General features: G+C 38.6%; 1 protein-coding gene across 3 annotated transcripts in view; it reads left to right on the top strand.

The window, feature by feature from the left end:
• The first annotated feature begins 700 nt into the window (after nt 1-700).
• Nucleotides 701-25,466, top strand: part of SEC24C (SEC24 homolog C, COPII component) — a 47,304-nt gene continuing 22,538 nt past the window's right edge. Inside the window, exons 1-7 of one of the 3 annotated variants that reach the window (XM_087702216.1) lie at nt 701-1,014; nt 11,730-11,933; nt 13,945-14,028; nt 16,805-16,949; nt 20,136-20,314; nt 22,548-23,012; nt 24,281-24,411. In XM_087702216.1, coding sequence (XP_087558342.1) covers nt 11,759-11,933; nt 13,945-14,028; nt 16,805-16,949; nt 20,136-20,314; nt 22,548-23,012; nt 24,281-24,411 — 1,179 coding nt within the window. In that variant the 5' untranslated portion in view covers nt 701-1,014; nt 11,730-11,758. The remainder of the gene's footprint in view (nt 1,015-11,729; nt 11,934-13,944; nt 14,029-16,804; nt 16,950-20,135; nt 20,315-22,547; nt 23,013-24,280; nt 24,412-25,466) is intronic. The other 2 variants (XM_087702217.1, XM_087702218.1) reach the window with 2 other exon arrangements.

Here is a 25,466-nt window from a genome sequence, read left to right on the forward strand (position 1 = left end):
TTATAACAAGGAAATGTCAATGGACATTGTTTAACAATATATACATGCTATGGTATTGGCAAAAGTAACTTGGATATAAATTCTAAACAGTGAGTTGGGGGGGGAAGGGGGAGGAAGGTTTAGAAACTTTATTAATTGACTTTTACTTAAAAAATCTTATAAAGGTGTAATGTTATTGGATTTTTTGAAATTGCTAATGAATGCCATAATGTGGTTGTATGAATGATTTGAGGTAAAAGCATGTTCAAATAATTGTAGTCAAATGAGAATTGTGGGTACATTCATAGTAAGATATACAAAGATTTTTGATTTAAAGTGTATAATCTAATATGAACTATAAGTAATGACTGTGGAAGAAATGCACGAAAGTTATCTGTAACCAATGAACACGCTTTCTACAAGATGTAGTCAAGGATGATTCTTTTTTTGAGTTTTTGTTCAATTAAAATTAAAAAAAAAGAAGAATACACGACTGTGGACCTAAGACCAAGGAACCGGAAGTTACATTCCCCCCCCACACCGGAAACAGGACCAATCAATCACGGGGGGGGGGGAGAGAGCTCAAAAGGTCACGCGTCATTTCCTGTTCCCGTTTTCTCTTCATGGGCGGGAGATAGAGTGAGGACGTGGCAGCTCGGAGGAATCGCGGAGTGGGCTGGGAGGGGCACTTCCGGGGAGCGCCCGGCCCAGGAACCGGAAGTGGTCATCGCCGGGGCCGCTGGCTGTGCTGAGTCCTGGGCCCGAGTGCTGGTTCCTGGCGCGGGCGGCCCGTCGGCGTAGAGAGGGGGCCCCGCTGCGGCTTCCTAGCCGTCCGGCCCGGGCTCACGTTTGCATCTGCCGGCCGGCTCCCACTGCCTTCGACGGGGCTCCGGATTGGCCTGGGCCCTTCCCGCCGGCTCGTGCAGGAAGGGGTCACATCTTCCCCTTGGCCCCTTCCCTGAGGGCTCTGGGTGGGAGCAGTTGAGGGCAGCTCCTGCCTCCCTTCCACACGTGTCCGGGTCCTGTTCGTGATGGGTGAGTGTGCTGCGGGACTTCTGGGCTCTGACGAAATGCCGTAAAACGAGGAGCGGCTGCGTATGGGGCTGGCGGTTTTGTGCTTCAGAGTTTCCCATCCTGGGCTTCATGGGACGTCCTGCCCCTCGCCTCAATCAAAAGCCAACCTCCCCTCGGAGGACCCTGAATCCTCGGCACTTGTACCCTAGTCTGTTTCTGGCGCTTTAAAAAAAAATCACTTCTCGATTTATAACAACAATAACAAACTCCACATCCACGATAGCGACCAGGCTGCTACATCTCGGCTTAACCATCCCCGGATTGTAGGGACAAATTTAAATACTTTTAAGCTGTACTCAAACCTGTGCATTGGGCTGTATACCAGGCAACTTAGCCATAATAGCTCCATATTTTGAACATTATAGATCTTTACAACCAAATCATAAGATCAGAATCTAAACATATAATGGGTAGAGTTTTGAATTGTTAAGAGTATTTTTATTTTCTCCAACAACAATTGATTCCATAATAAACCATATTTTATTGATTAATTTCTCTTGCATCCTGAATTTCTAAAATTCAAAAAATTTCCTGTGAAGTGTTTTTTAAAACTAAAACTTCATTTTGCATATGTATATTTTTTTCAAAATGCAGCACCTAATTAGTGGGTATATGATAATAGGTGTTATAACAGTTATGTTTATAAAGATATGGTACTTACGTCTGTGCATTAACATAATTTGTTAAATAGGTTTAGTCATTAGATTGCTCCACTAAAGCAATAAAGAGGACATTTTAACTTAGCGCAGTATATAAATCCATCCATAAAATATAAGAAAAGGAAGTATTTAAAAGAAATGTAATTGTCTATTATGATAGTTACAGGTATCAGTCATTTCCTTTTGGTGTTTTGGATTATCTTTATTGATTGCATACATACTCACTTATAGGAATGCGACTTAAAAGTTTCCATAATTATGTGTCTCTCCTTAAGGGTAACATCAGGAAAATTGTTTTGGTTTACTAGGTGCTCCTATTTTACTTTTTTGACCTTTCTATGCTTTTTTCCCTTCTCTCAGTAATATCACTATGGTATAGCTGACTTTAAGTAAACCCTTTATCTCTCAGTTACTTCTTAAGCAAGACTTTAATATTAGTCATTGGTAGTTACAAGAGTTACAAGACTTACAAGAGTTCATTTAGTGACCAAAGTTACAATGGCACTGAAAAAAGTGACATGGCCATTTTTTACACACCCATTGCCTCCTCCTCGTGGTCATGGGATCAAAATTCAGATGCTTGGCAATTGACTCAGGTTTATGACAGTTGCAGTGTCACAGGTCACGTGGTCACCTTTTGCAACTTACGACAAGCAGTCAATGGAGAAGCCAGATTCATTTAATGTTACTAATGTAACTTCAGTGATTACTTAACAACTGTGTCAAGAAAGGTTATAAACTGGGGCAAAATTCACTTAACAATATCTCACTTAGCAACAGGGATTTAGTCTACAGTTGTTGTAAATTGAGGACTACCTCTATTTAGAATGGACTAGTCAGGCTATTGCCTCCAAACCTCTATTCATTATAGAATGATACAGTGCAGAAAATAAAATAAAATAATTCCAAAGTAACAATTGGCTAACCTCCATTTGAACACATCTGATGAAGGAGAATAAAATAAATCCCTGCCAATTTATTTTGAAGTTATTATTTACAGTGTTTTTTTTTCTTAGAATTATTTTCTATCAGATGATTATTTCACTATTATATCCATCCTTTCTCAAGGCTACTCCTGCCCAGCTCCTTCAGTATACTTCATAGAGCACTCTTTTTCATTCTTTGAGGTGGGTTTGACCAAAGTAGAATACAGCAAAACTTCTTATATAATTTATACATTACATTTATTTATTTATATCCCACTTTTTATGAAATGCAAATTAGAGTTCTGTTGATAACAGTCTAAAACTATAGCATCCTGGGAAGTCTCAGCTGCCCTAGCAATTCAACCCAAAGCTCCAGCTTCCAGTGCAAACTCATAGCAATCCAGGAAGTTCCAACAGCGTAGTGCAAAGTCACAGCCATCCCAGGAAACCTCAGCTGGCCCAGCCTGCAGTTGCTCTGGCCACTCCACCACTGCCACTGAACTTCACCTTATTGCTTCCACTGATAATAATGCCTGCCCTTGCCCTTCATGAAGCAATTCTTTCCCAGGTTTCACAAGGAAACATTCATGTGTGACCTTGGGAAGAAAGCCTCATTTGACCTCATGAGGGGCCAGGCCAGGCATGTTTGGTCAGCAGTGAGAGCAAAAAGACAGTGAAACTATCTTGGGAGCAAAGCTGTTGAATTCAGAGGCCCAAAAGGGTATAGATGGGGGAGGATTGATGGGTGGGTGGAAATTGAAATGCCCCTGTGGTCAGAAGTGCAGATGGGCTGCCAAGCCCCCAAATTTTGGTCAAATGACCACAGGGCTGCAGCAATGGCTGTAATTAAATTTCTTAATTGAACACTACCATAACTTCAAGTGATTGTAAGTCAATACTACCTGTTCAAACTTTTTTTTAATTGAAGACTGATTCAAACTGTGAGTTGGGGAGTTCTGCCTTTTGCTTGTTAGTTATTAGCATTTGTTTGTTAGTTATTAGTTCTATCAACTGTTGCATTATAGCATATTTAAAGAAGCCCCTCTTCTATTATTTGCATTCTGAGTTTTTCCCTTCTTCCTGATACCAACTGTACTTATGGAACTTGGATCTGCTCTTTTACAAATCTGAGTACCCTTGAGGTTATTAAGACTAAGTTTATTAGAGCTACTCTTGCAGTCCAAAGTATTAAGAATACCATCTTACAATTTACAGATGGATTTGGGAAGCTAGAGCTTGGTTCCTGTCCCTCAGTTTTTGAGTAAACTTAATTTTCTTTCCCATTGCTTTGGTCCTTAGAGGCTGCTTCAAATCAACATAGCTTAGGCCATCTATTGACAAAATGTACTCTTTGGGTTTCTCAATGGAGAGTCTCTGTTCATTAGGCTTACAAAATGCCAGAAGTGCTCTCAAGCAATATATCTGAGACATAATCAAACCAATTTAACCCTAATTTAAGCCTTACAATTCTGGGGATTCTTCCGAAATTATTTGTGCTGCTTCCTATTATCCATCACAATACTGACATTTAGAAGAGCATTTATTTTTGCCTGGCTGGGTTCATTGCCTGTAGGAGTCCTCCTTGGTTGGTAAAAAGTTACCCATGGCATCCCTTAGCCCATGTCTCTGAGCCATACAAGGAATTCTCAGTTTATGACAATTCAAAGTAACAAAGGCCTCATAAAGAGTCATTAATTGTTGGAGGGTCTCTGACATGGTGATGTGACCACATTTTGGTGCACTAGAGGGAGACTAATTTGACATATTTATTATGGACAGCTAGCACAAGGTGGGTTTTATAAGGACAGGAGAAAATTAGGCTTCCTTTAATCTGAAATAGGGGATGGGATATAGTGGAAATCATTTTTGTGTGTGTAGATAAATAGAAAAGGAAAACTTATTTGGCTTATTCTTACATTACGTCTTACATTAAATCGTGATTTTATCAGAAAGAACACATAATCTGTATAGACTTCTTATCACCAAGAGGCTCTTCCACATTTGGTCAAAAGTAGACTCTTAAAAAACAGTTTCTCTCAGAGATGGTGATGTTGCCACCATTGTTAATATTTAGATTTTATCGATAAAAGAATTAATCAGAAACCTGTTATTATATGATGTCAGAGTTTAACTTACTTAGTCTATGGTTAGTGTTTTCATGTTTAAATGTTTATATAAATAAACTGCGAAGTTGTTTGAGGAATTGTAAAATAAATGTAATTGTAAAAAAACAACGCTCTTGAATGGCCACATCTCTAGTTAAGATAAACCTTTGAAATGTAACTATTTTGATTTGTAATACTAAGTACTTTAGTACCTCTTATTTATAAATAACCTAAGAGTACAGATACCACATTTGGGCTGCAAAACTCCAGTTGCCATTAAATGGTGGCAAAATTTTATACTGTAGATTTTTGTCTCTTGGCTGCTAGTTTAGTGGTCTTATATATTTTACATTGAAGATCTGGTAACATTACTTACAGGACATAGAAATGTAAGAATTGGAAAGGATCTAAGAGATTGTCTAGTGCCACCTCTGACCAATGCAGAAATCCACTACAGTAGCATCCAGAGATAGGGCTGTTTCCGTCTAGTCTGTTCCATTATTGAACAGCTTTTAATAGTGGGCAAAAAATCCAGATGCTGGACCAAAATTGACTTCCTTGTAATTTAAAGCCACTGCTGCTTGTATTGAAGCTGCTTTTGCTGATGATGCAGAAAATATTCTCTCTTTAGGCAAGAGATTTCCCCAGAAACAAATTAGTAACCAATGCAGTTTTTGTAAAATAGGTGTTAAATACTTGGGCACTCAGTATTGCCTGCATCTGAACCAAGCAACGTTTCCATAAACTTCAACAGCAGATAATAGAGTGTATTGCAATAATTCATGCTAAATGTCTGGAAAACCCAGGTATGGCTAGATTAAACCTGTAAGAGATGGCCTGGGCAAACACCCTCTGACAGTGGCTTCTATTGGACATATAAACAAAACCATGTCCAAATTATTCCTAAACTCCAACCTAGTTGTTCAAAGGAATACTGTTTCTACTTGGAAACCACTTCTGGACTTTGTGCTTGAAGTGGAAAAAATGAAACTTTGATTTTGGGTTTTATCAATTAATAGGTTTGTTGTTATAGAAATAGCTAGTTTATATAATTATGTAACAGTAAAAAGTTGAGATTTGATGCTATAGGTAGTCCTTGAATTATGAATATAATGGAGATTGCTTCCTTATAGGCTCCAGTCGTTTCTGCGAAAACCCTTTGCCGATGAGAATGGAGGCTGAATGCATCCCTCCAGGCCTCTGTTTTCATCAGCAAAGGGTTCTTCAAGTTCCATTCTCATTGACAAAGTGCTTGAGGAGGCCTTTGCCAACGCAAGCAGAGGCCCAGATGGATGCACCCACCCTAGATTTTCACAAGATGAAGAGGCCTAGTGCTTGTAGAGACCCGGATTGGGGGAAATAGGCAGGGCAAATGTTGCAGAGCCTCAGAAGTCGTTCCTAAGTGTGAACAACTGCCGTGGTAATGCAACAGTCGTAATTTTGGGACTGTGTCATAAGTACTTGGGAGGGCTAGGTCGTAACTTTGAATAGTCGCTAAGTGAACTGTCCTAACTTGGTTATTACCTGTATCATCTTATTCTGTTGCACCAAAGGGAGACGGAAATCTTGCAAGCCTTTTCTTGCTTTTTTCCCATTGCCTCACACTCATACCGTTTTTCCCCATTATTTCCCTAATTTTCTTTCATATTTTGGTAATTTAGATTATAAACAAATAAACAAAAACAATTGAAAGAATGTTTAAAAGAGAGAAAAAAGAACACTGTTCCAGTAGACTGGATCCCTTTTCTTTGGAGATCACTTTCCTAGCCTTGTCCTATTTGTCCCAATTCCAGATGCTGACATATTCCAGCAAGACGGATAGGTAGTCAGACAATTTTAAGGCAAGCCGAATTGCATGGATTTAATTTTTTTTTTGAACAGATTAACAAATGCTAATAAAAACTCAGAAGGCAAATTTACAACACAATAATCAATAGTCAAATTCTACTTCTTGGTGTACTTAACGACCTAAGGACTTTGAGATAATACATCCGCATGATCTGGAACAATATTTTCCTTCCTACTGGGAAATAAGTGGATTGCTGCAGTTGCTCTGCTTTTTCTAGGCTTGGTCTGTTTCGAAGTGGAAGGAGTTGATTAATGGACTTTGTCATAATAACTATTAAGAGCCAATTTAACTATCAAATTGTATTAATTTAGATATTTAGAAGTACATGTAATCCTTGACTAACAACAACAATTGAGCACAATTTTTCTGTTGCTAAATGAGACAATTGTTGAGTGAGTTTTTGCCCCAGTTTACAATCTTTCTTGACCTGGTTGTTAAGTGAATCACAAGTTGTTAAGTTAGTAATATGGTTGTTAAGTCAATCTGGCTTCCTCATTGACTTTGCTTGTCAGAAGATTGCAAAAGGTGATCACATGACTCCGGGATGCTGCAACCATCAGAAATATTAGTTGCCAAGCATCTGAATTTTGGTCATGTGATGTTCTAATAGTAATAATTGTGGGAAATTGTCATGCCAAGTTTTTCAGTGTGGTTGTAATTTTGAACAATCACTAAGTGAACTGTTGCAAGTCGAGGATTACCTGTATAAGGAGACACAAAAAATGGAATTGAAGTATGAGTCAGCAATGCGCAGCAGCAGCCAAAAAAGCTTATACAATTCTTGGTTGCATAAACACAGGCAGAGAATCAAAATCACATGAAGTATTAATACTGCTTTATAAATCCTTAGTAAGGCCATACCTGGAATACTGCATCTAGTTTTGGTCACCACATTAGAAAAAAGATACTCAGATTTTGGAAAAAGTGCAAAGAAGAGCAACTAAGATGATTAAAGGCATGGAGACTAAAACATATGAAGAACGGTTACAGAATCTGGGTTTGCCTAGTCTAGAGAAAAGAAAGACTAGTGGCGACATGATAGCGTTCCAGGATTTGAGAGGCTGCTCCACAGAGAGGAGGGGGTCAACTTATTTTCCAAAGCACCAGAAGGCAAGGCAAGAAACAATGGATGGAGACTAACCAAGGAGAGGAGCAACCTGAAATGAAGGAGAAACTTCCTAACAGTGAGGACAATTAACCAGTGGAACAGCTTGCCTTCAGAGGTTGTGGGTGCTTCATCACTAGAGGTTTTTAAGAGACTGGGCAGTCACTTGCCTGAAATGGTGATGGCGAAACTATGGCACAGGTGTCACACAGTGCTCTCTCTGTGGACACGTGAGCCATCGGCCCAGTTAAGCTTTGCCGCAAATGTGTGCACACCTGCTGGCCAGCTGATTTTAGGATCTCTGCTGCGCATGTGCGGGGACTGCGTGCACATGTGTGTGTGGGGATGCATGTACAGGGGGAATGTGCAGGTGGGGGTAGGTGGCGTGCACACATTGCAGTTTGGGGACTTGGGAGCACATGGACTTTGGGCACTCGGTCCAGAAAAGGTTAGCCATCACTGGTATAAGGTCTTCTTGAGAAGAGGGCTGGGCTAGAAGACCTTCAATATCCCTTTTAGCTCTATTCTGGTTGCTTGATTGATTGATGGTTACCAATGGGAATTTATTTCTGTATCCATAGATTAAAATTTCAGAAATTCAGCAAAATTTTCACACATAGAATCTTCTCTCCTTCCCTTACTCCTCTGGAAGAAACTGAGAAAATCGATTAATTGTGAGAAATACATTGGTTCACATTGACATAGTCTTGTACCATAGTTGGCTTCCTTTTACCTAGAAATTATCTCATGTAATATTTTACCCAAATATTTTTTGTAAATTGTTATATGCCACTGAGGAGGAAACTAACTAAGAAGAAATGAAGTTGTCCTTATATGCTCTTAAAATTGTAAAATGGTTGCTATAAATTAGAAGGAAAGAAGGAAGGGCACTCTCATTTGTTGGTCAAAAAACCATCTTACTAGAATTGAACAAGCATTTGTTCCATTGCAAGTGTTGCCTTGAAGACTTGTTAGAAAAGTGGTCTCTGTGCATTTCTTCCTAGTTTCTTACTAAAATTGTGTCCTAAATATAAACATATTAATTGTTCATTTGAGCACAAAATACATTATTATTATTTTTGCAAATAATAAAACAAGACATCGAGCAAAAATTAGAAATTTAGGAGTGCGGGAGGCGTTACCCATTAACAAGAAATCCAGTCTTTCCTCTTCCAGTCATACTAGTGGAGATTATTATAGTAGAATGCCACAGCTGGTACATCAGCTGGAAAGTGCAGCAAAACCTGTGGAACTGGTTCTCTTGAACCTTCCAAATGGGAGCAAAGATGAACTTGCAAAGTAATGTGATTGTATCTACCTTCAGTATTATAGATGGCAATGCCATCTGTTCATATCCTGTGAGAGTGTTGTACTGTGTGGAACAGTCACTATATCAGCAAAATAACTGACTGATGTAAGTGGCCCTCTGCCCAGTTTGCCTATTTAATAATTGGATACTAAAGTTCAGTCTCTCCCAAGATCAGAATCAAGCATGTAGTGTTTTTATCTCTAGAATATTTTTCTCTTAACGTTTTTGGAGCAAAAAGTGGATTGAAAACGGCAGTGATTATGTGTGGCTGTGGTTTTCTTCCAAGATGAAATGAACCTGTCTGTTAGGATTAAGAGTATGAGATAGTCTTTCATGCAATTTACTTCAGCTGCATATCATAACTAGCAATGCCTCACATGTGCCTTTCTGCCTGTTTTCAGATGCTAAAGCATATTTGGAATACATAGCATACAAAGCATTGCTCTTATAAATTTAGCCTGGATTAGCTCAGATTTTCAAATTTAACTCTGAAACACTCATTTTCATGTATTTTCCTTTACGAATATTATGCTCCCCCCCAAAAAATTATTTACCCTTTGGTTGGCAAATTGAACTATTGTATTCAACATGGTTTATTCACAGATGTAGATATATATTTTATTATTCCATGTTAAAGAGAAATAAAGAGTAACTTTGAGATATTGAAAAATACTTGACTTGTTTATTGAGGATATTATTTATCTTCAAACTTTGCATGTTATGTGTCTTGGTAAAAATCTGATTGTTAATGCTTGCAGAATTTATGTTGGGCCTTCCTGGGGTAAAGATAGAGTAGCTACTATGTCAGCATATGAAAGGATAGGTGGAGGCTAATTTGCCAATATCGCTGAATATAATTCATTTAAAAAAAACTTGGATAAATTATTCAGCCTAAATGCTTGCTCTACTCTCACCAATTCCGCTCTCAAATAGCCTATCCTTAGCTCAATGGTGGGGAACTTTTTCAGCACCAAGTGCCCAAACTGTAACGTGTGGGCGCATGCATGCTTGCACACCGGAGCGCCGGAAACCCAAAGAGCAGCTGGTCTTCGGATTTCCGGTGCTTTGGCGCACACAAAGACCAACTGGTGTGCCGGAAACCAGAAGAGCAACTGGCAACGGCACGCGTGCTGACAGAGAGGGCTCACGCATCTCATAGGTTTGCCATCCCGGCCTTAGGTGATGTCAGTAGCCTTGATCCAGTTGCAAGATCACCTAGGAAGGATCATTTAACATCCTTAATTTAGCAGCTAATGCTTTTCAATTCTGATGTGGCTGCAAAGTCATGCAGGCATCATAGATTGCTTCTGAGCATCCTTCATTCCCCAAATATTTCCCTTTCCCAATAAGTACTTTGGCCCTTCTCTGTCTTGTGAGGTACTACTGATGCTGTTCACATGCATGTGAACCAGACTGATGCATTGAGAAATCTAAATCAGAATCCTATGCAAAGGATCTTGCTCAACTGGTACAGATAGTCCTCGACTTATGAACACAATTGAGCCCAAAATTTGTGTTGCTAAATGAGACAGTTAAGTGAATTTTGCCTCATTTTACAACCTTTCTTGCCACATTTGTTAACTGAATCACTGCAGTTAATATGGTTGTAAAATGAATCTGGCTTCCCCATTGACTTTGCTTGTCAGAAGGTTGCCAAAGTATTGCCCCCAGGATACTGCAACTGTCATAAATATGAGTCAATTGCTAAACTTCTGAATTTTGATCATATTGGGATGCTGCAATGGTCATAAGTGTGAAAAACAGTCATGTCACTTTTTTCATTGCCACTGTAAATCGAGGACTGAATTTGATGGGCTTGCCTAGCTAGTTTTTCCTGCGAAGAGTCATCCTCAATTCAGTCTCATACTGTCCTGAATGAAGTGAACTGCCTTTTATGTTTTACTTTCAACCTTGATATATGGAATAGTACATACAAAGATAGATATTTGGGGAGGCAGCCTAATTGTAAGTTGCCATCTTTTTTTATTTCATGTATCTATAAATTGTTGCTCCAGAATTGCTAGCATTCCACTGTTAGTGTGTTGGTGGTGCTAAGAGATGTAAGGTTTGTATAGGTGAAAGGAGGAAGAACCTGTTCTATTTCCCAACAAACTGAATGATACTGTTATGGTTGTTTTTTTTTAGCTTTATTATATAAAATGTACATGGGTTCTGGGTAGTTCAAATGACACACCCCAGTCAAAGGTAAACATGATTTTTTGCAACGTAGCCCGTTGGGGCAATAGCTATTTTGTGTAGGCTTTTTAATCCAAAAGGTTTTATGTTATTTTATTTCTGCTGACATGTAGTTTTATAAATATCTTTATATTTTACTATACTTCTTGCTTCATTTTTTAAAAAAATATTGAATGCCACTCTGAGAATCTGTAATAAGATGATATACAAAAGCCTTAAATAAATAAATAAATTTGTGGGAATTATAACCTAATATGAATGAAAATTGAAATTTGAAGTTTAAGTATGCTATGCCTTAATCTTCTTTAATGGTGGCAAGTCATCGTACTCTTTTAGGTGTATATGAGAACTTATTTATATGAAATAAACTGGACAGCAGTGAATAATATAACGTGAAATAATAAATTCAAACTCCACAGAGGCATGTTCTGTAAGCATTGTTATATCAAATTGTTTTTTTCAGCCCTTCCTCTTCCTAGAAATATTACTCTGAGTGATTTCTAAATGGTTCTCTTTCCTTCCCGCAGGTGAAGAGTAGCCTGGGGATGTGAACATAATGAGTGTCAACCAGCAAGCTCACGCAGGGCCTCCTTATGGGCAATCACAGCCTGGATATGCAAATTACATGCAGCCTGACTATGGAGGACAGCAAATGCAAAGTGTTCCTGCCTCTCAGTACGGTGCTCACAATGGCCCAGGGACAGGATACCAACAAGCAGGCCTTCCCCAAGGTAGGAGGAGAGGATAGCCTTTAGCGGGTGGATTGGGCTTCTTCATTCTCTTTGAAGAATTGGAAAGGAGTAATGATCTTAAGTTAATAACTTTCATCTTCATGATTGCAACACAGCTTCTCATTGTGAAATACTGGTGGCTTTCTTTTTTTATGTAAAACTCTATATTATGCAATACTGCTCTTTGAAATTTGGTAGGTTGCAAATAATATATTACAGATTACAAGCATATCTGGAAGCATCGTATAGGGATATGTCATGTCAAGAAATGTGTGTATGTGTGGGGAGGGGGAATTACGCCTGTCAGCAAGAAAACGTTTTTAGAAGGCTGTTTGAAGGAATAGAGATTAAGTTCTTTGCTATTGGAAGAGTAGTTTTTGTTCTTGAAATAGGGATGGTGGACAAAAGTGGCACATTTGCCGTACTTGCATACTTGCCAGATAATGCAGGGCTTTAGGGATTTTAAGGCATGGGGGATATGAATTAGCAGGAATTTGGTGACGAGCTCGTCTTTGCAGATGACTTGCTATATTATTCATCAAAAAGGAATAGAAACCTTCAGTTTGTAGAAATTTTATATTCTACTAATTACTTGAAAATCTTGTACTATTCCTGATGAGAAGTTACTTAAAAAAACTGTTCTATAAAAACAATATTTATTGCTGGCCAATAAATGTGAGCTTTTAACTTTTGATATTTTTAGAAGAAAAGCTACAAAATTGAAAATATTATTTTTTAAATTGTTACGTAGACGTATGCATTGACAGGAGATTAGATGCAAAATGTAGGAATTTAAGTTTATTCAGCACTTAATTGATAGATTGATAGAATGAGCCCTTGATAATCAGAAACCTAAAGAATTATCAGTTCAAATGCTAGAACAAGGATCTTCCAGCTGATGCCCTTGGTTGTTAGTGTTAGAATTAGCATATGGACTTTCATCCATTTTCATTATTTAAATTACTTTCCATGTAATACCAGAAACTAAGTGGCAAGAAATTGGTACCAGGGATTAAACAAAACGAGCCCTGACTCCATTCTCAGTTGTTGTACTGTGATATCCAGCACCTGTTTCATATTAAACCATATAAAGCAATAGCAATAATAAATATAGCAAAATATTATACACAGTTCAGCTTTCTATTAAGTATAGTAGAAATAAAACTTTGTAGCTAGTTTGTGATAGTCTTCCTGAACATTTTTGAGCAATAATCATGGCAACTGTTAACGATTATTTAGAAGTGGCCAGTACATACGGTATTCAATTACTTCTTTTTACATTTATGCTTGAGATGCACTTAGTAGAAATCCAGGCTCTGTAGTGCTTTGGGTAGAAAGGTGGAAAGTGCTCTAGTGCATGCAGGAGTATGAATGTGGCATTTGTCTGCACTTCCTTCAATCAAATGTCTCTTGGGGCAATTGAACAACAGTCCTAAGAAAAGACACACCACACACTGCTGAAGAGAAATTATCTGAAGATGGGCTCTAGCATGAGTTCAAAAACTCAGAAGACAAATGCTTTACTCTCTGTGATCGACCCACATTGGACCCTGCAACGTTATCCTGGGACACATTCACTGGTGAAAGAGACAACTGTTTTGGGGACTTGCAGATAGGTGCTGTGTTCACGTCTCCATTCAACTATAAAGGATTGTTTTGACTTTGAGTTCAGTGTCTTAGTAGAACATTTTAATGTGTATTGATTTGTTGAAGCACTTTTGAAAACAAACTTTCTCTGTTCCTTCCCTTCCCCCTGTGACTACTTTATTTTAAAATAAATATGTTGCGAAGCCATTAAATTCCAATACCACAAAGCCCTCCTCTGGGTAGGCTTTATTGTTGTCTATGCTGCTTTTCAGTCACATGACTGTTAGGTGGGAGGGAAAATAAATAATTCATCAAATGTATGTACATATATTTGTTTTATATATTTTTTTTCCATTTTCGACATCTGGCATAATACATATTCATGGGCACATACAAACACATTATTATACCTTTGCCTTTCTAGGTTACTATCCTTCCTTGGGGTTTCCTTCTAAGAATCCTCCTGTCTCTCTTGATTCTGATGCTTCCTTTGCTCCTAACTTCCTAGGTAAATGCTTTCCATTTATCGTGTGAAAAAAGTCTTTCTAATGCATTGCTTTAACTATTACACTTCATCTGAATATTATTAAGCTATTGTAGTGTAGAGAAATGAGTATGCCTGTAAGGCATTTGCATATATTTCCTATAAAATGTATGACAGTAGGCCAAAGGTTTTATGCAACAAAGAACAATCCTAATAGGATCACAAATACTTTCTAGTAACAAAAGTGTTTTACAAAAATAGTAGGAATACTAAAATGTAAGAAAATTTTAACCTGATAGTTAAAATAAAGCTAGGAAATAGTGGGCTATGAAAACAGTGCCAATATTTTTTCAATTCTAATTCTGGCCTTTGTTTAATTTATCTGAAAAAAGCACAATATTCATGTGTACTAGAACCTCTAAAAAGTTAAGGAAACAATTGGTCCATTGATGGGACAAAATGGCAAGAAGATGACAAGCAACAGGGAGAAAGCAGAACTATTTAACTCATTTTTTGTGTCTGTCTTTACACAAAGGGATAAAACAGTCCAACCTACCAAAACAGCATCACAAAAATCAGATTAGGAACACAAGTTGAAATAGGGAAGAAAATGATAAGTGAGCACCTGTCTACTCTAGACGAGTTCAAATCACCAGGACCGGATGGATTACACCCCAGGGTTCTGAAGGAACTGGCAGATGAGATCTCAGAACCACTGAACTATATCTTTCAGAGATACTGGAGCACCGGGGAACTTCCAAAGGACTGGAAAAGAGCTGATGTGGTTCCCATTTTCAAAAAAGGGGGAAAAATAGATCCAAAAAACTATAGACCTATCAGCCTGACCTCAATACCAGGGAAGATTCTGGAAAAGATAATCAAACAACGAATTAGTGAACACCTAGAAGTAAACAAAGTAAAAGCCAAAAGCCAACATGGGTTTGTCAAAAACAGATCATGCCAGACTAATCTTATTGCATTCTTCGACAAAGTGACAAAATTAGTGGACCAAAGGAATGCGGTTGATATATTTTACTTGGACTTCAGCAAGGCATTTAATAAAGTAGACCTTAACCTACTATTAGATAAAGTAGAAAAATGTGGGTTAGACAGCATCACCACCAGATGGATTCATAACTAGCTGGCTAACCGCACTCAACATGTAGTTCTCAATGGAACTGCAGCTACATGTACCCCAAGGCTCTGTTTTAGGCCCAGTACTCTTCAACATCTTCATCAATGATCTGGATGAGGGGATAAATGGGGAACTCATCAAATTTGCAGATGACACCAAGATGGCAGGAATAGCCAACACTCCAGAAGATAAGCTTAAGATTCAGAAGGATCTTGGCAAACTTGAACATTGGACACTATCTAACAAAATGAAATACAATGGTGAAAAAAGTAAGGTTCTACATTTAGGCAAGGAAAACAAAATGCATAGATGGAGTATAGGTGGTACCTTGCTCAATAGTAGTAACTGTGAGAGGGATCTTGGAATCCTAGTGGGCAACCATTTAAATATGAGCCAGCAGTGAGCAGCGGCTGCCAAAAAAGCCAACACAGTTCTAGGCTGCATAAACAGGGATAGAATCAAGATCACGTGAAGTGTTAATACCACTTTATAATGCCTTGGTAAGGCCACAATTGGAATACTGCATTCAGTTTTGGTCGCCACGATGTAGAAAAGATGTAGAGACTCTAGAAAGAGTGCAGAGAAGAGCAACTAAGATGATTAGGGGACTGGAGGCTAAAACATATGAGGAACGATTGCAGGAACTGGGTATGTCTAGTTTAATGAAAACAAGGACTAGGGCAGACATGATAGCAGTGTTCCAATATCTCGGGTTGCCACAAAAAAGAGGGAGTCAAACTATTCTCCAAAGCACCTGAGGGCAGAACAAGAAGCAATGGGTGGAAACTCATCAAGGAGAGAAGCAACTTAGAACTGAGGAGAAATTTCCTGACAGTTAGAACAATTAATCAGTGGAACAGCTTGCCTCCAGAAGTTGTGAATGCCCCAACACTGGAAGTCTTTAAGAAGATGTTGGATAGCCATTTGTCTGAAACGGTATAGGGTTTCCTGCCTAGGCAGGGGTTTGACTAGAAGACCTCCAAGGTCCCTTCCAACTCTGCTATTGTATTGTATTCTAACTTGCGTTGCTGATCTGTTCATTAATCATAAAGATTGATTTATCTTAATACGTGCCAATCTGCTGAAGGACTTTGGCCTTTGTTCCTCTACTAAGTAACAAGACTTAGTTTTCCTTTCCCTTACTTTTCATTGCATTATATCAGGGTAAAACAGTGAAAGGGACAAGCTAGAATCCCTCATGCACATGACACACTGAATAAACGATCTGAAGAGCTAGTTATAGTTTACCTGTTTTATTTGTCTGCATGAGGAATTGCAGAGTTTGAACAGAACAGCATGCTTTTGTTCATGACTAAATTGTCATTAACATAGATCTCCCTCCCTCCCTCCCTCCCTCTCTCTCTCTCTCTCTCTCTCTCTCTCTCTCTCTCTCTCTCTCTCTCTCTCTCTCTCTCTCTCACTTAAACAAGAGCATTTTCTCCTGTTGCTTGGTGGGTCCTCTGCCAAGTGTTATATGTAGCTAATCTTTATTTTTTATTTTCTTCTTCTCATAATAAAATTCTTGTGTAGCATGAAAATGTACCTGAAAGGATAATATATTACATTTAATGCTGTGGGTCTATTTCATGTTGTTTTTATGAATGGTCATGCCAACAATTTTGATAACTGATGTGGAATCCTGATAATGGAATTCAATACTTCCAGGTCCTGTAAGAGCTCCTCCCACCTCATCTGGAGCATCTGCATCAACATCTGGAACATTAATCCCTTCTGAACAACCTGCCTTTAGTCAGTTTGGACAAGGAGATGTACGAAATGGGATATCTGTTTCTACAGTTCCCGTGCAAAGGTATTTAAGAAAAGGCTACTCGGGATGTGAACCTGATATTTATGGGATGGGAAGACAAAAAACATGGCATTCTATTTTGCCATATTTTTGCCGTAAGCTGTAGATTTGCCTCTAGATTATTCTTGTGGAGATTTCCTATCTCACGTGAAAGATGATGGGGAACTTGGAAGCAAGCATTTTCTGCAGGAGCTCTTGTGCAACAGGCACTGATGAGAAAGGTTTGGCATTCTCACTCCTAACATTTAAGAAGTTTTGGATGCTCCAAAGAGCTTTTGTGACACTAGAGTGAGAGATTGTATCTATAATGAATAGTGCTGCTACTAGTAGAAGCATGAATTAGAATTATTCATTCCATACTCATTAGTTTTATAGTCTGGTGTTTTATTGATTTTTTTTCATATAGTGTTTCATATTTTTAAGGATATGCAACATTAGCTATATTACAGAAACTGCAAAAAGCACTCCATAAATCAATAAATAAAGTTTTCCCTGTATGCGAAACTGCTAAACAATAATTTTAAAATAATGGGCATACAGTATCCTCTGATTCAGAAAGTATTCTCATAGTCTTAAATAGCTCTTAATAAATTGGGAGATGTTGGCTTTAAAAACATGCTTCTTTATACCTCTGTAGTGTCAGTTGAAAGTACTTTTACCCTCACTATATCTTTTTTTTTAACTTAAGTTTCCCGGAAAAAGATGGGAATGACCTCTGACAGCTTCTTTTCATTGTGCAGCTATAATCCTGGCTGGTGTACATATACTTAAAACTAAATCCCTTTCAGCTTAGTGAAGTTTACGCAGGTATGAGACAATAGGTCTCTGCTTTTCATGTTTCTTGGTCTTATTTTTCCCGTCGTCATAGATGTTTTAATTACTTCTTCCTTTAATTTTCTCATCCTTCCCATGTTCTTTTTCCATCTGTTATAGCCTGATCCTGATGAGGCATTATAATGCAAGTGCAGACTTCTGCTGCTGTCTAGAAATGGAATCTATTATTGAGTGCAGATTATGACTCTGCCCCCAGCTGCCATTCAGGGCTCTTTAGATTAAAAGGAACAGCTTAGCTTCTTTTTGCCATCCCTTTAGACACTTAGTCATAGTAACCTAAGTAATTTCATTATTTTAAGGAAACTTGTCTTAGTTTTGTATTTTTATTGTTTCTAACAGTTGTTAGTTACAGTATATTGCTTGTGGTTTTATCTAGGATTGTAATAACTTTTATTATTCCCTGGTTGTCTAGAAAACTGTGAAGGCAGGCAAATAATGTGTGACAATAGTTATGCATAAGTATAACACCACAACAATAGTTAAGTTATGGTGGTGCCATTAGCAGGCTACTTTTGCTGACTGCTGGATGCCAACATTTCGGCAGTTCAATTCTTACCAGCTCAACATTGACTGAGCCTTCCAAAGTGGAAAAGTGGGAGCAATAGACTGACTCTGTAAACCACTTAGAGAGGGCTATAAAGCACTGTGAAGCAGTATATAAGTCTAATTGCTATTGCTATGCTCTTACATGAAAAAAGTGGAAAGAAAGTTTTTAGAGTTGTGTAATGCTCATCTTTTAAGGCACGGGTGTTAACCTCAAGACCCCTGGGCCAAATGTGGCCCGCAATGTGGTTAGATCTGGCCCACAGGGCTGCCCTGGAAACAGCAAAGGACTGGCCTGCAGCATCTCGGCCCAGCCCAGGCCAACCAGACACTGATCTACAACCTCGTGATGCAGTCAGCCTTAGATCTATGGGGTCACCCTGAAACCAATGAGAGGTTGTCCCCGCCCCCGGGCGTGCTCACAGGAAGCAGTGAGTGCAAGGGGCCTGGCGTCCCTGGGGACCATCTTGCCCCGAAGACTAACTGCATTCCAACAATGCAGTTGGTTTGTGAAGTCCTTGGTGCTGTTTGAGTTTCATTGTTTGCTTGCAGATGTTTCATCTGATTAGGTAACTTCTTCAGTGCACTGAGGAGTTCTAGTGTGGAAGATGTCATCTAATTGGATAATGAAATGAGTGTAAGCAAACAACTAAGCACAGTTCAACCCTGAGCTGCATATATCCTCTTCTATTGATAAGAGTGCTTACCTGAGTATTCTAAAATCCTTTAAAATGATTGGCAAGCACTAACAATATTATATCCCATTGTTAGGATATTATTATTTTTTTACCGTGAGTGTCTTTACAGAGAGTACAAATCTAGGAGACTCATGAATAACAAACCAGCAGAGGGTCAGTGATTCAGTCACCAATATGTAATAGACTTTGTATTGGCAAGGAATAATAAAAGATTGCACAGATTCTCCGGCTGCATCTACAGTAATGCAGGAAAATATCTGACTAGCAAAAGTTGAACACAAATTATTATATCCACTCTTTTAATATCACTGTAAGGTTGTTCAAGTAAAGTGAAATTTCTTTCTTTCCAGTGGCTGTGCCTCAAACTGCAAACTGATAAGAAAATTACAAATAAAGGCAATGAAATTATAACAGAATAAGAAACTAGGAGGAAGTATTAAAGAAATGAAATCCATTTTTTCATTTGAAATATTATTTGAGAGGAATATGATTCCTTCCCACAGTTCTGCCATCTTACCAAAAGTCATTTTTTAATCTAGTCTTTAAATATAAATAATAACAACACATGCTATTTGAATGCTGCATGGTTGTCTTCATTGCATCTATCAGAAGCCATAGCTTTGGGATCTCAAGAAAAGGTGTGGCTTCTTTAAGGAGCTGCCAACAAATGCCTCTATACGATCTGAAGAGAAACAGAGCCTCTATCAATCTATTTGTACATATAAAAAGTGTGCAATATACAGATTCATGTATTGCACCCCTTTTATATGTACAAACATAATTGACATTGTCTGAAAAGACAGATTATTTCTGTCTAATTAAGTTCTCTATGAAAGTCACTTCCTGACATTTATATCCAAATTTAAACACTTTAGATGTAAACACTTTAAAAGTTATTTTTTTGCTTTATCTTATCCATTGTCCATACATGATATTGTCAGAAAGTGACATAAAGTATACAATTATTCAGATTTCCAGTTCTGAATTGAAAAAGGACTTTAGATTCATCACAATCCAAGAACTGATTTGTCTCTTTCCAGGGTTAAGTATAAGCAATGATGTAACCTAAGTGACCTATGTTAATAAAGCGCTGTCTGCATTCTCTTCCCTGCAGATCATCTGCTTCTCAACAGTTCATGGCGGGCCCAGCACCTCCTTCAATGGCTCACACTCCTGCTTTCCAGCAATATGGACTGCCTCCAACTAGCACCCAACAGCTGACTAGTCAGGTGGCAGAAATGCAGATAGGCAGAGGATCCTCCTCTGTCCCATCCCCAGCTGGACTGGGCTATGGTGAGAAGTGGTAACATTGGCATGTTGTGGGTGGTTTGGTTTGGAAGTTTCTTCAGGAAAGATTATCCTCCTAAACATACACATACTCAGTGGCTTCTCATATTGCAAATACTATGAAGAGAAAAGTATCCTGCAGCTGGTAAATATTACAGACCACTGACCAGCTAAGGAGTGGTTGGCATTGAAGATGTGTCCACCAAGAGATGCCAAGACTATAGGTTGGAAAATGAAATCAACATCCCAGAAGGCCATCACCAATCTTTGGTTGCCAAAAAATGACATGGGCAGGGCTTGAAGTCACCCAGATTTGATCTTGATTTGAAACACACATTGTCGGCTGGTTTTTAGAACGATTCAAGGCACTTTCAATCTTGAAGCAGACATTTCTGCTAATATATTATGATATATCTGTAGAGCAAACCTGAGCATTTTCTGGCCACATATCCCTGTCTGGCCCAGGGGAGCAGCAGTGAACTTCCACAACAGTCCCAAAAGTGGCCTCTTGTGAAAATGAATTGCCTGCCCCTGCTACAGCGTTTAAAATCACACCCATTGCTTTTGTTTGAAACTCTCATCGGTTTTGTACTTGTGGAATAAAAGCTTGTGTAGTGTGTATCAGTATAGTGGAGGACAACATGCAAAGTTATAACCAAATAAATCATGCAGGGGATAGGTTTAACAGGAGTGCTGAAAGAGGCATAAAATGGGTAATTAAAAAGTATTCTGCCTAATCCTAAAGGAAAGAAATATTGCTTGCATGGTCCAAAATGAGACTTCGTGATACTTCCATGGATTATGTGAAACAGTTATGATAGTTATGACATATATTATGATTTATGTTCAGAGTACCATGTTGAGAAAGATCGATTTAAGTATTAAAATTTGTGGCTGTATTTGTGGTCTTATCCATATGTGGTCTATGGTTTGCCTGCTCCTAATTTAAAATAGTACAGCATAGGTCAGTGATGGCACTGAGTGCCCAAACCAGAATGTGCGTGCATCCCTGTTTTGGGGGCATTTTTGACAGTTTATTCAGGGCATTTTGGGGGGCATTTTCAGGGCATTTTTGGGTTGTTTTCTGGCAATTTTTCGGTCATTTCAGGCCAGGTTTTTTGGGCTGTTTTCAGGCCGGTTTTGGGCTGTTTTCAGTCGGAAAAACGGCCAGAAAACAGCCCCAAAACATCCTTTTGCGGGGGCGTTTTCTGGCTCTTCAGCGCCCGCAAAGACCAGCTGGTGCACCGGAAACCAGAAGAGCAGCTGGTGGCGATGCGCCTGCCCACAGAGAGGGCTCTGGTTCCACCTCTGGCACACGTGCCATAGGTTCTCCATCTTTATATATTACTTGAATTTGAAAGAGGTGTGTGTGTGTGTGTGTGTGTGTGTGTGTGTGTGTGTGTGTGTGTGTGTGTAGAATAGGTGTGTAGAATAATTGTTGAATCCAGACTAAATACATTGCACTTTAAGATGATGCATTATCAATCAGTGGAATTAAATTTCAGTGTCAAGACTTTGTTATTGCTTTATATCATTTCACAGAAGTCACTTAGTTTGAAGATTGGTCAGGTTATTTAAGGAATACAAAATAATGAAACTAGGGGCCTATAATTTTCTTGCATACAGTATAGAAAGCCTCCCCTCTTTATTATGTATGACTGAATTGAATTCTTAATTGATCTGTTTTTCTTTTGTGGCACACTTGCTTGCCATTGGCAAAAATTCCTGAGACATTTTACTTCCTGGAAAATATGAACCACACCCACTTGCCACCCCCCTCTTCTCCCCCAGGACAGCTATGATAGGATTAAAGTTAATTGCACCCCTGGCACAGCAGGACTCTGATGGTTCTTCAGTAAGCCCTCTGGAGAACACGTCCTGTTGCTTTGATTCAGGGCCCTCAAATTGATCTGGACTTTAATGGATTGGCATTATTGCCAGTCTTTGATTTTTAGTCCAATTTAAGAGCTGTTCCCTAGTTCAAATATGTCTTTTATATTAAAGAGTATGGGTAATTGAGGTAATCAGTATGGTTTCATATGTACTGAAATCTCATATGTACTGAATTTTCTTTGTTATTGAAAATACATGTGTAATGAAAGTAACTCTAGAATACAAAATAGGTCAAGTTATTTGTTAAGGAACATTACAAAATTCAGTCATCAATATACAGTATGTTAACCAAAACTATCAAAATGGAAACAGTTATTAAATTTTGTTCGATGCATCTCCTCCTCAGGTCCTCCAACATCGGTTACACCAGCCTCAGGAAGTTTTACTGCACCTGGATCTGGGCAATATATGTTATATTCAGGCCAAGGACCACCACCTCCCAATATATCTCATGGATTGCCTCCTACCACCTTGTCTCAGGGTCTTCCAATAGCTCAGCCACCTATATCGGGTCCATCAGCCCTGCATACGTCTGCTCAACCTCCCCTATTTGCTCCCCCACCTTCAGCTGCTGGGGTTGGAATATCCAGTTATCCTGCTGCTGCGGGGATTTCAAGGCCTCCCACAATGCAGGGTGCATTGTTGCCTGGACAACCAGTTACTAGACTGCTCACTTCCCAGCCAAATCATGTGACCTCACCACCACCTCAGCCACTTATGACAGGACCACCTCCTGGGCCACCAGTAACAGGATTGCAGGGACCACCTCCTGTCCATCCTTCACAACAAGGATATGCACTGCAGCAAAATGGTATGTTGTAAAAAATGATCCGTTCATTGGTCCCCAGCTTTCATCTAAGGAAAGGTCAATGGGCTGCACCCAAACACTATTGGGAAATATTCATGTGGGTGAGCTTCTCTCTACACTTCTTATCCTGCAGCATTTGATTCAGAGGCTCCTCTTAACCCTCTGAATTGGATTTGGACTGAGGGATGGGGTGGTGCTTGGTAGAATCTTAGTATTTCATTTGAGTTGTATAATAGATACTACCGTGTTTCCCCGAAAATAAGATAGGGACTTATTTTCTTTTGACCCCCAAAATAAGTGCTTGGCCTTATTTTCGGGGACGTCTTATTATTTTTGAGGTGCAGGGGGAAATGAGCATGGACACCTCATGCCTGCTGCTGTGTTGCCATATTTTCGGGGAGGGCTTATTTTAGCCCATGCACTCAAAAGCCCAATTGGGCTTATTATCCGGGGAGGGCTTATTTTCAGGGAAATGGTAGTATCTCTTTTTTCTCTTAAGTTTCTGAATAATAATTTCATATAATAAAATATCCATTTCTTCATTAAATCTAAGCAAAACAATTCCAAGTGTAGTATTTCTACTGTGGTACATGTAGCCTTTTTCTCTAGATTTTTCCAGTAGCATTTTTCATATAGCTTTTTGCAATATTTTTTTTAACAATTGAGAACTGTACTTTTAAAAAAATGTTCAAATCTTATGGATGCTAAAAGTAATTATCCCCAGATGTGAAACTTCTAAAACAGGAATATGATATCTTTCAATAAAAAGCACAGTGGGATGAATCCCAAGAAAAAGAGTCTTATTTGTTATCTCATTAAAATTAACAGGTTACACCTAATGATATTTGTTTGCTGTGAAGCTCTGATATATACATAGTGATAAAATATGGAAAAGTTCAGAAAATCCAGATAGAAACAAATATTCCAACACAACTTTTTCTGCTGCTTTATTCTTTATAATATATGGGTGATTCTGTATGCCACTTTTCTGCCCCAATTTGAAATTCCAATTTTACAAAACTTTTCTGTGGAAATATTGTTAAGATGTATTAAAGTAATTAATACAGCTTAAATTTCAGAGGTGATCCTCTGAAAAGCATTATTCAATTAAGGTTTAATTTAGAATTCTAAGTAAAATTGTTCAAAATTGAAGCATTGAGTGGTATAATCAGAATCTGAGTTTAGTAAAAGAAATAGAGAGATTAATATTCTGGACCCTTTAAATTCTGTTATGCATTCAAATAAAGGTAAAGCTGTATCATTTTTTTCAGGTTCTTTTGGGCAAAATAGAGGAACTCAACCAGTGTATGGTGCAGCTTTCCCTGGACCAGCAAATTATGGGAGTCAGCCTGCAGCACCACCTCCGCCCAAACGACTTGACCCGGACTCCATTCCTAGCCCTGTAAGTGAGCCAGATCACTTGTGGAATTTAACATCCTATTCTAGAAAGTGGTGCAGAAGGAAAACCAAGACTCTTGGTTCCTCTGCATTTGCTTAATTCATAGTCATTTCCTACAGCCAAAGGGCATTTTTTTGCCCACTACTTTTCTTATCCATCTTAGCAGTCTAACTGCTTCCAGAGTTGTGCTTCTAAAGAAATAGCATATTGATTAGATTATCACAAATTTGCCTACTGCATTTCCTGTGATCATGCCAGAGCTCAAAAAGGATTACAGGAACTAATAGGAACACTATCATGCTTAGTCCATGTTTGTCCACATGAATAATCTTGATAGCTTAGGCTGATTATTTGAATATATGGAAAGCATATTTGAAATAGGGGCCAGTAATCACGCTAGGCATGTGATTGGCTGTTTCACAGTTACTAAAGTGAGGCATACTGACATTTATCTGCTTTTTTTAAGGAGACCCTGGCTAGCATAACAGCATGTTGTAAACCCTACAGTGCTATGGACTGGATTCTAAGAATCTGTGACCAGATTCAGATTCAATCTGTGACCAGTTTCAAAGGACCCAAATCTCTCATAGTACTACAAACTTATCCTCTCCAATGCAATGAATGTTATGATGGTATTCTGGGTTTTGTAAATATCCGGTGGTAGTTGCAATGGCTCTCCCCAGAGTACCTGAAAGTGCCTTTGCAATGCCAATTTAGCTGATGAAAAGAAATACAGCCTTCTATATTGCAAAGCTGAGGTTTACCAACAAGAAAGTGGTTAGCAGCTCTGCTTTCTTTTCTGCTTTTCCTTTAAAGGCATTTTCAGAGAACTTGAACATACCTCTCAATCTGTAATTCTTCTGAAAACACTAAGCATGAGAATTGCCAATTTCATCAAGAGAGGATTCCCTCTAATGTAATTTCATGGAGATAAAATGTGAAAACCTTACCAAGTATTATCTCCGCCCCGCCCCTTTGCATGGAGACTGTCCTGATGAATATATTTAACAGTGCTAGAAATAAAGATAGACAGGAGTAACACTGCTTGGTACTTTTTA

This window comes from Thamnophis sirtalis, unplaced genomic scaffold (genome assembly GCF_051295495.1).
Source record: "Thamnophis sirtalis isolate CommonGarterSnake01/CBP01778 unplaced genomic scaffold, rThaSir2_p1.2 scaffold_15, whole genome shotgun sequence".
NCBI classification, from domain to species: domain Eukaryota; kingdom Metazoa; phylum Chordata; class Lepidosauria; order Squamata; family Natricidae; genus Thamnophis; species Thamnophis sirtalis.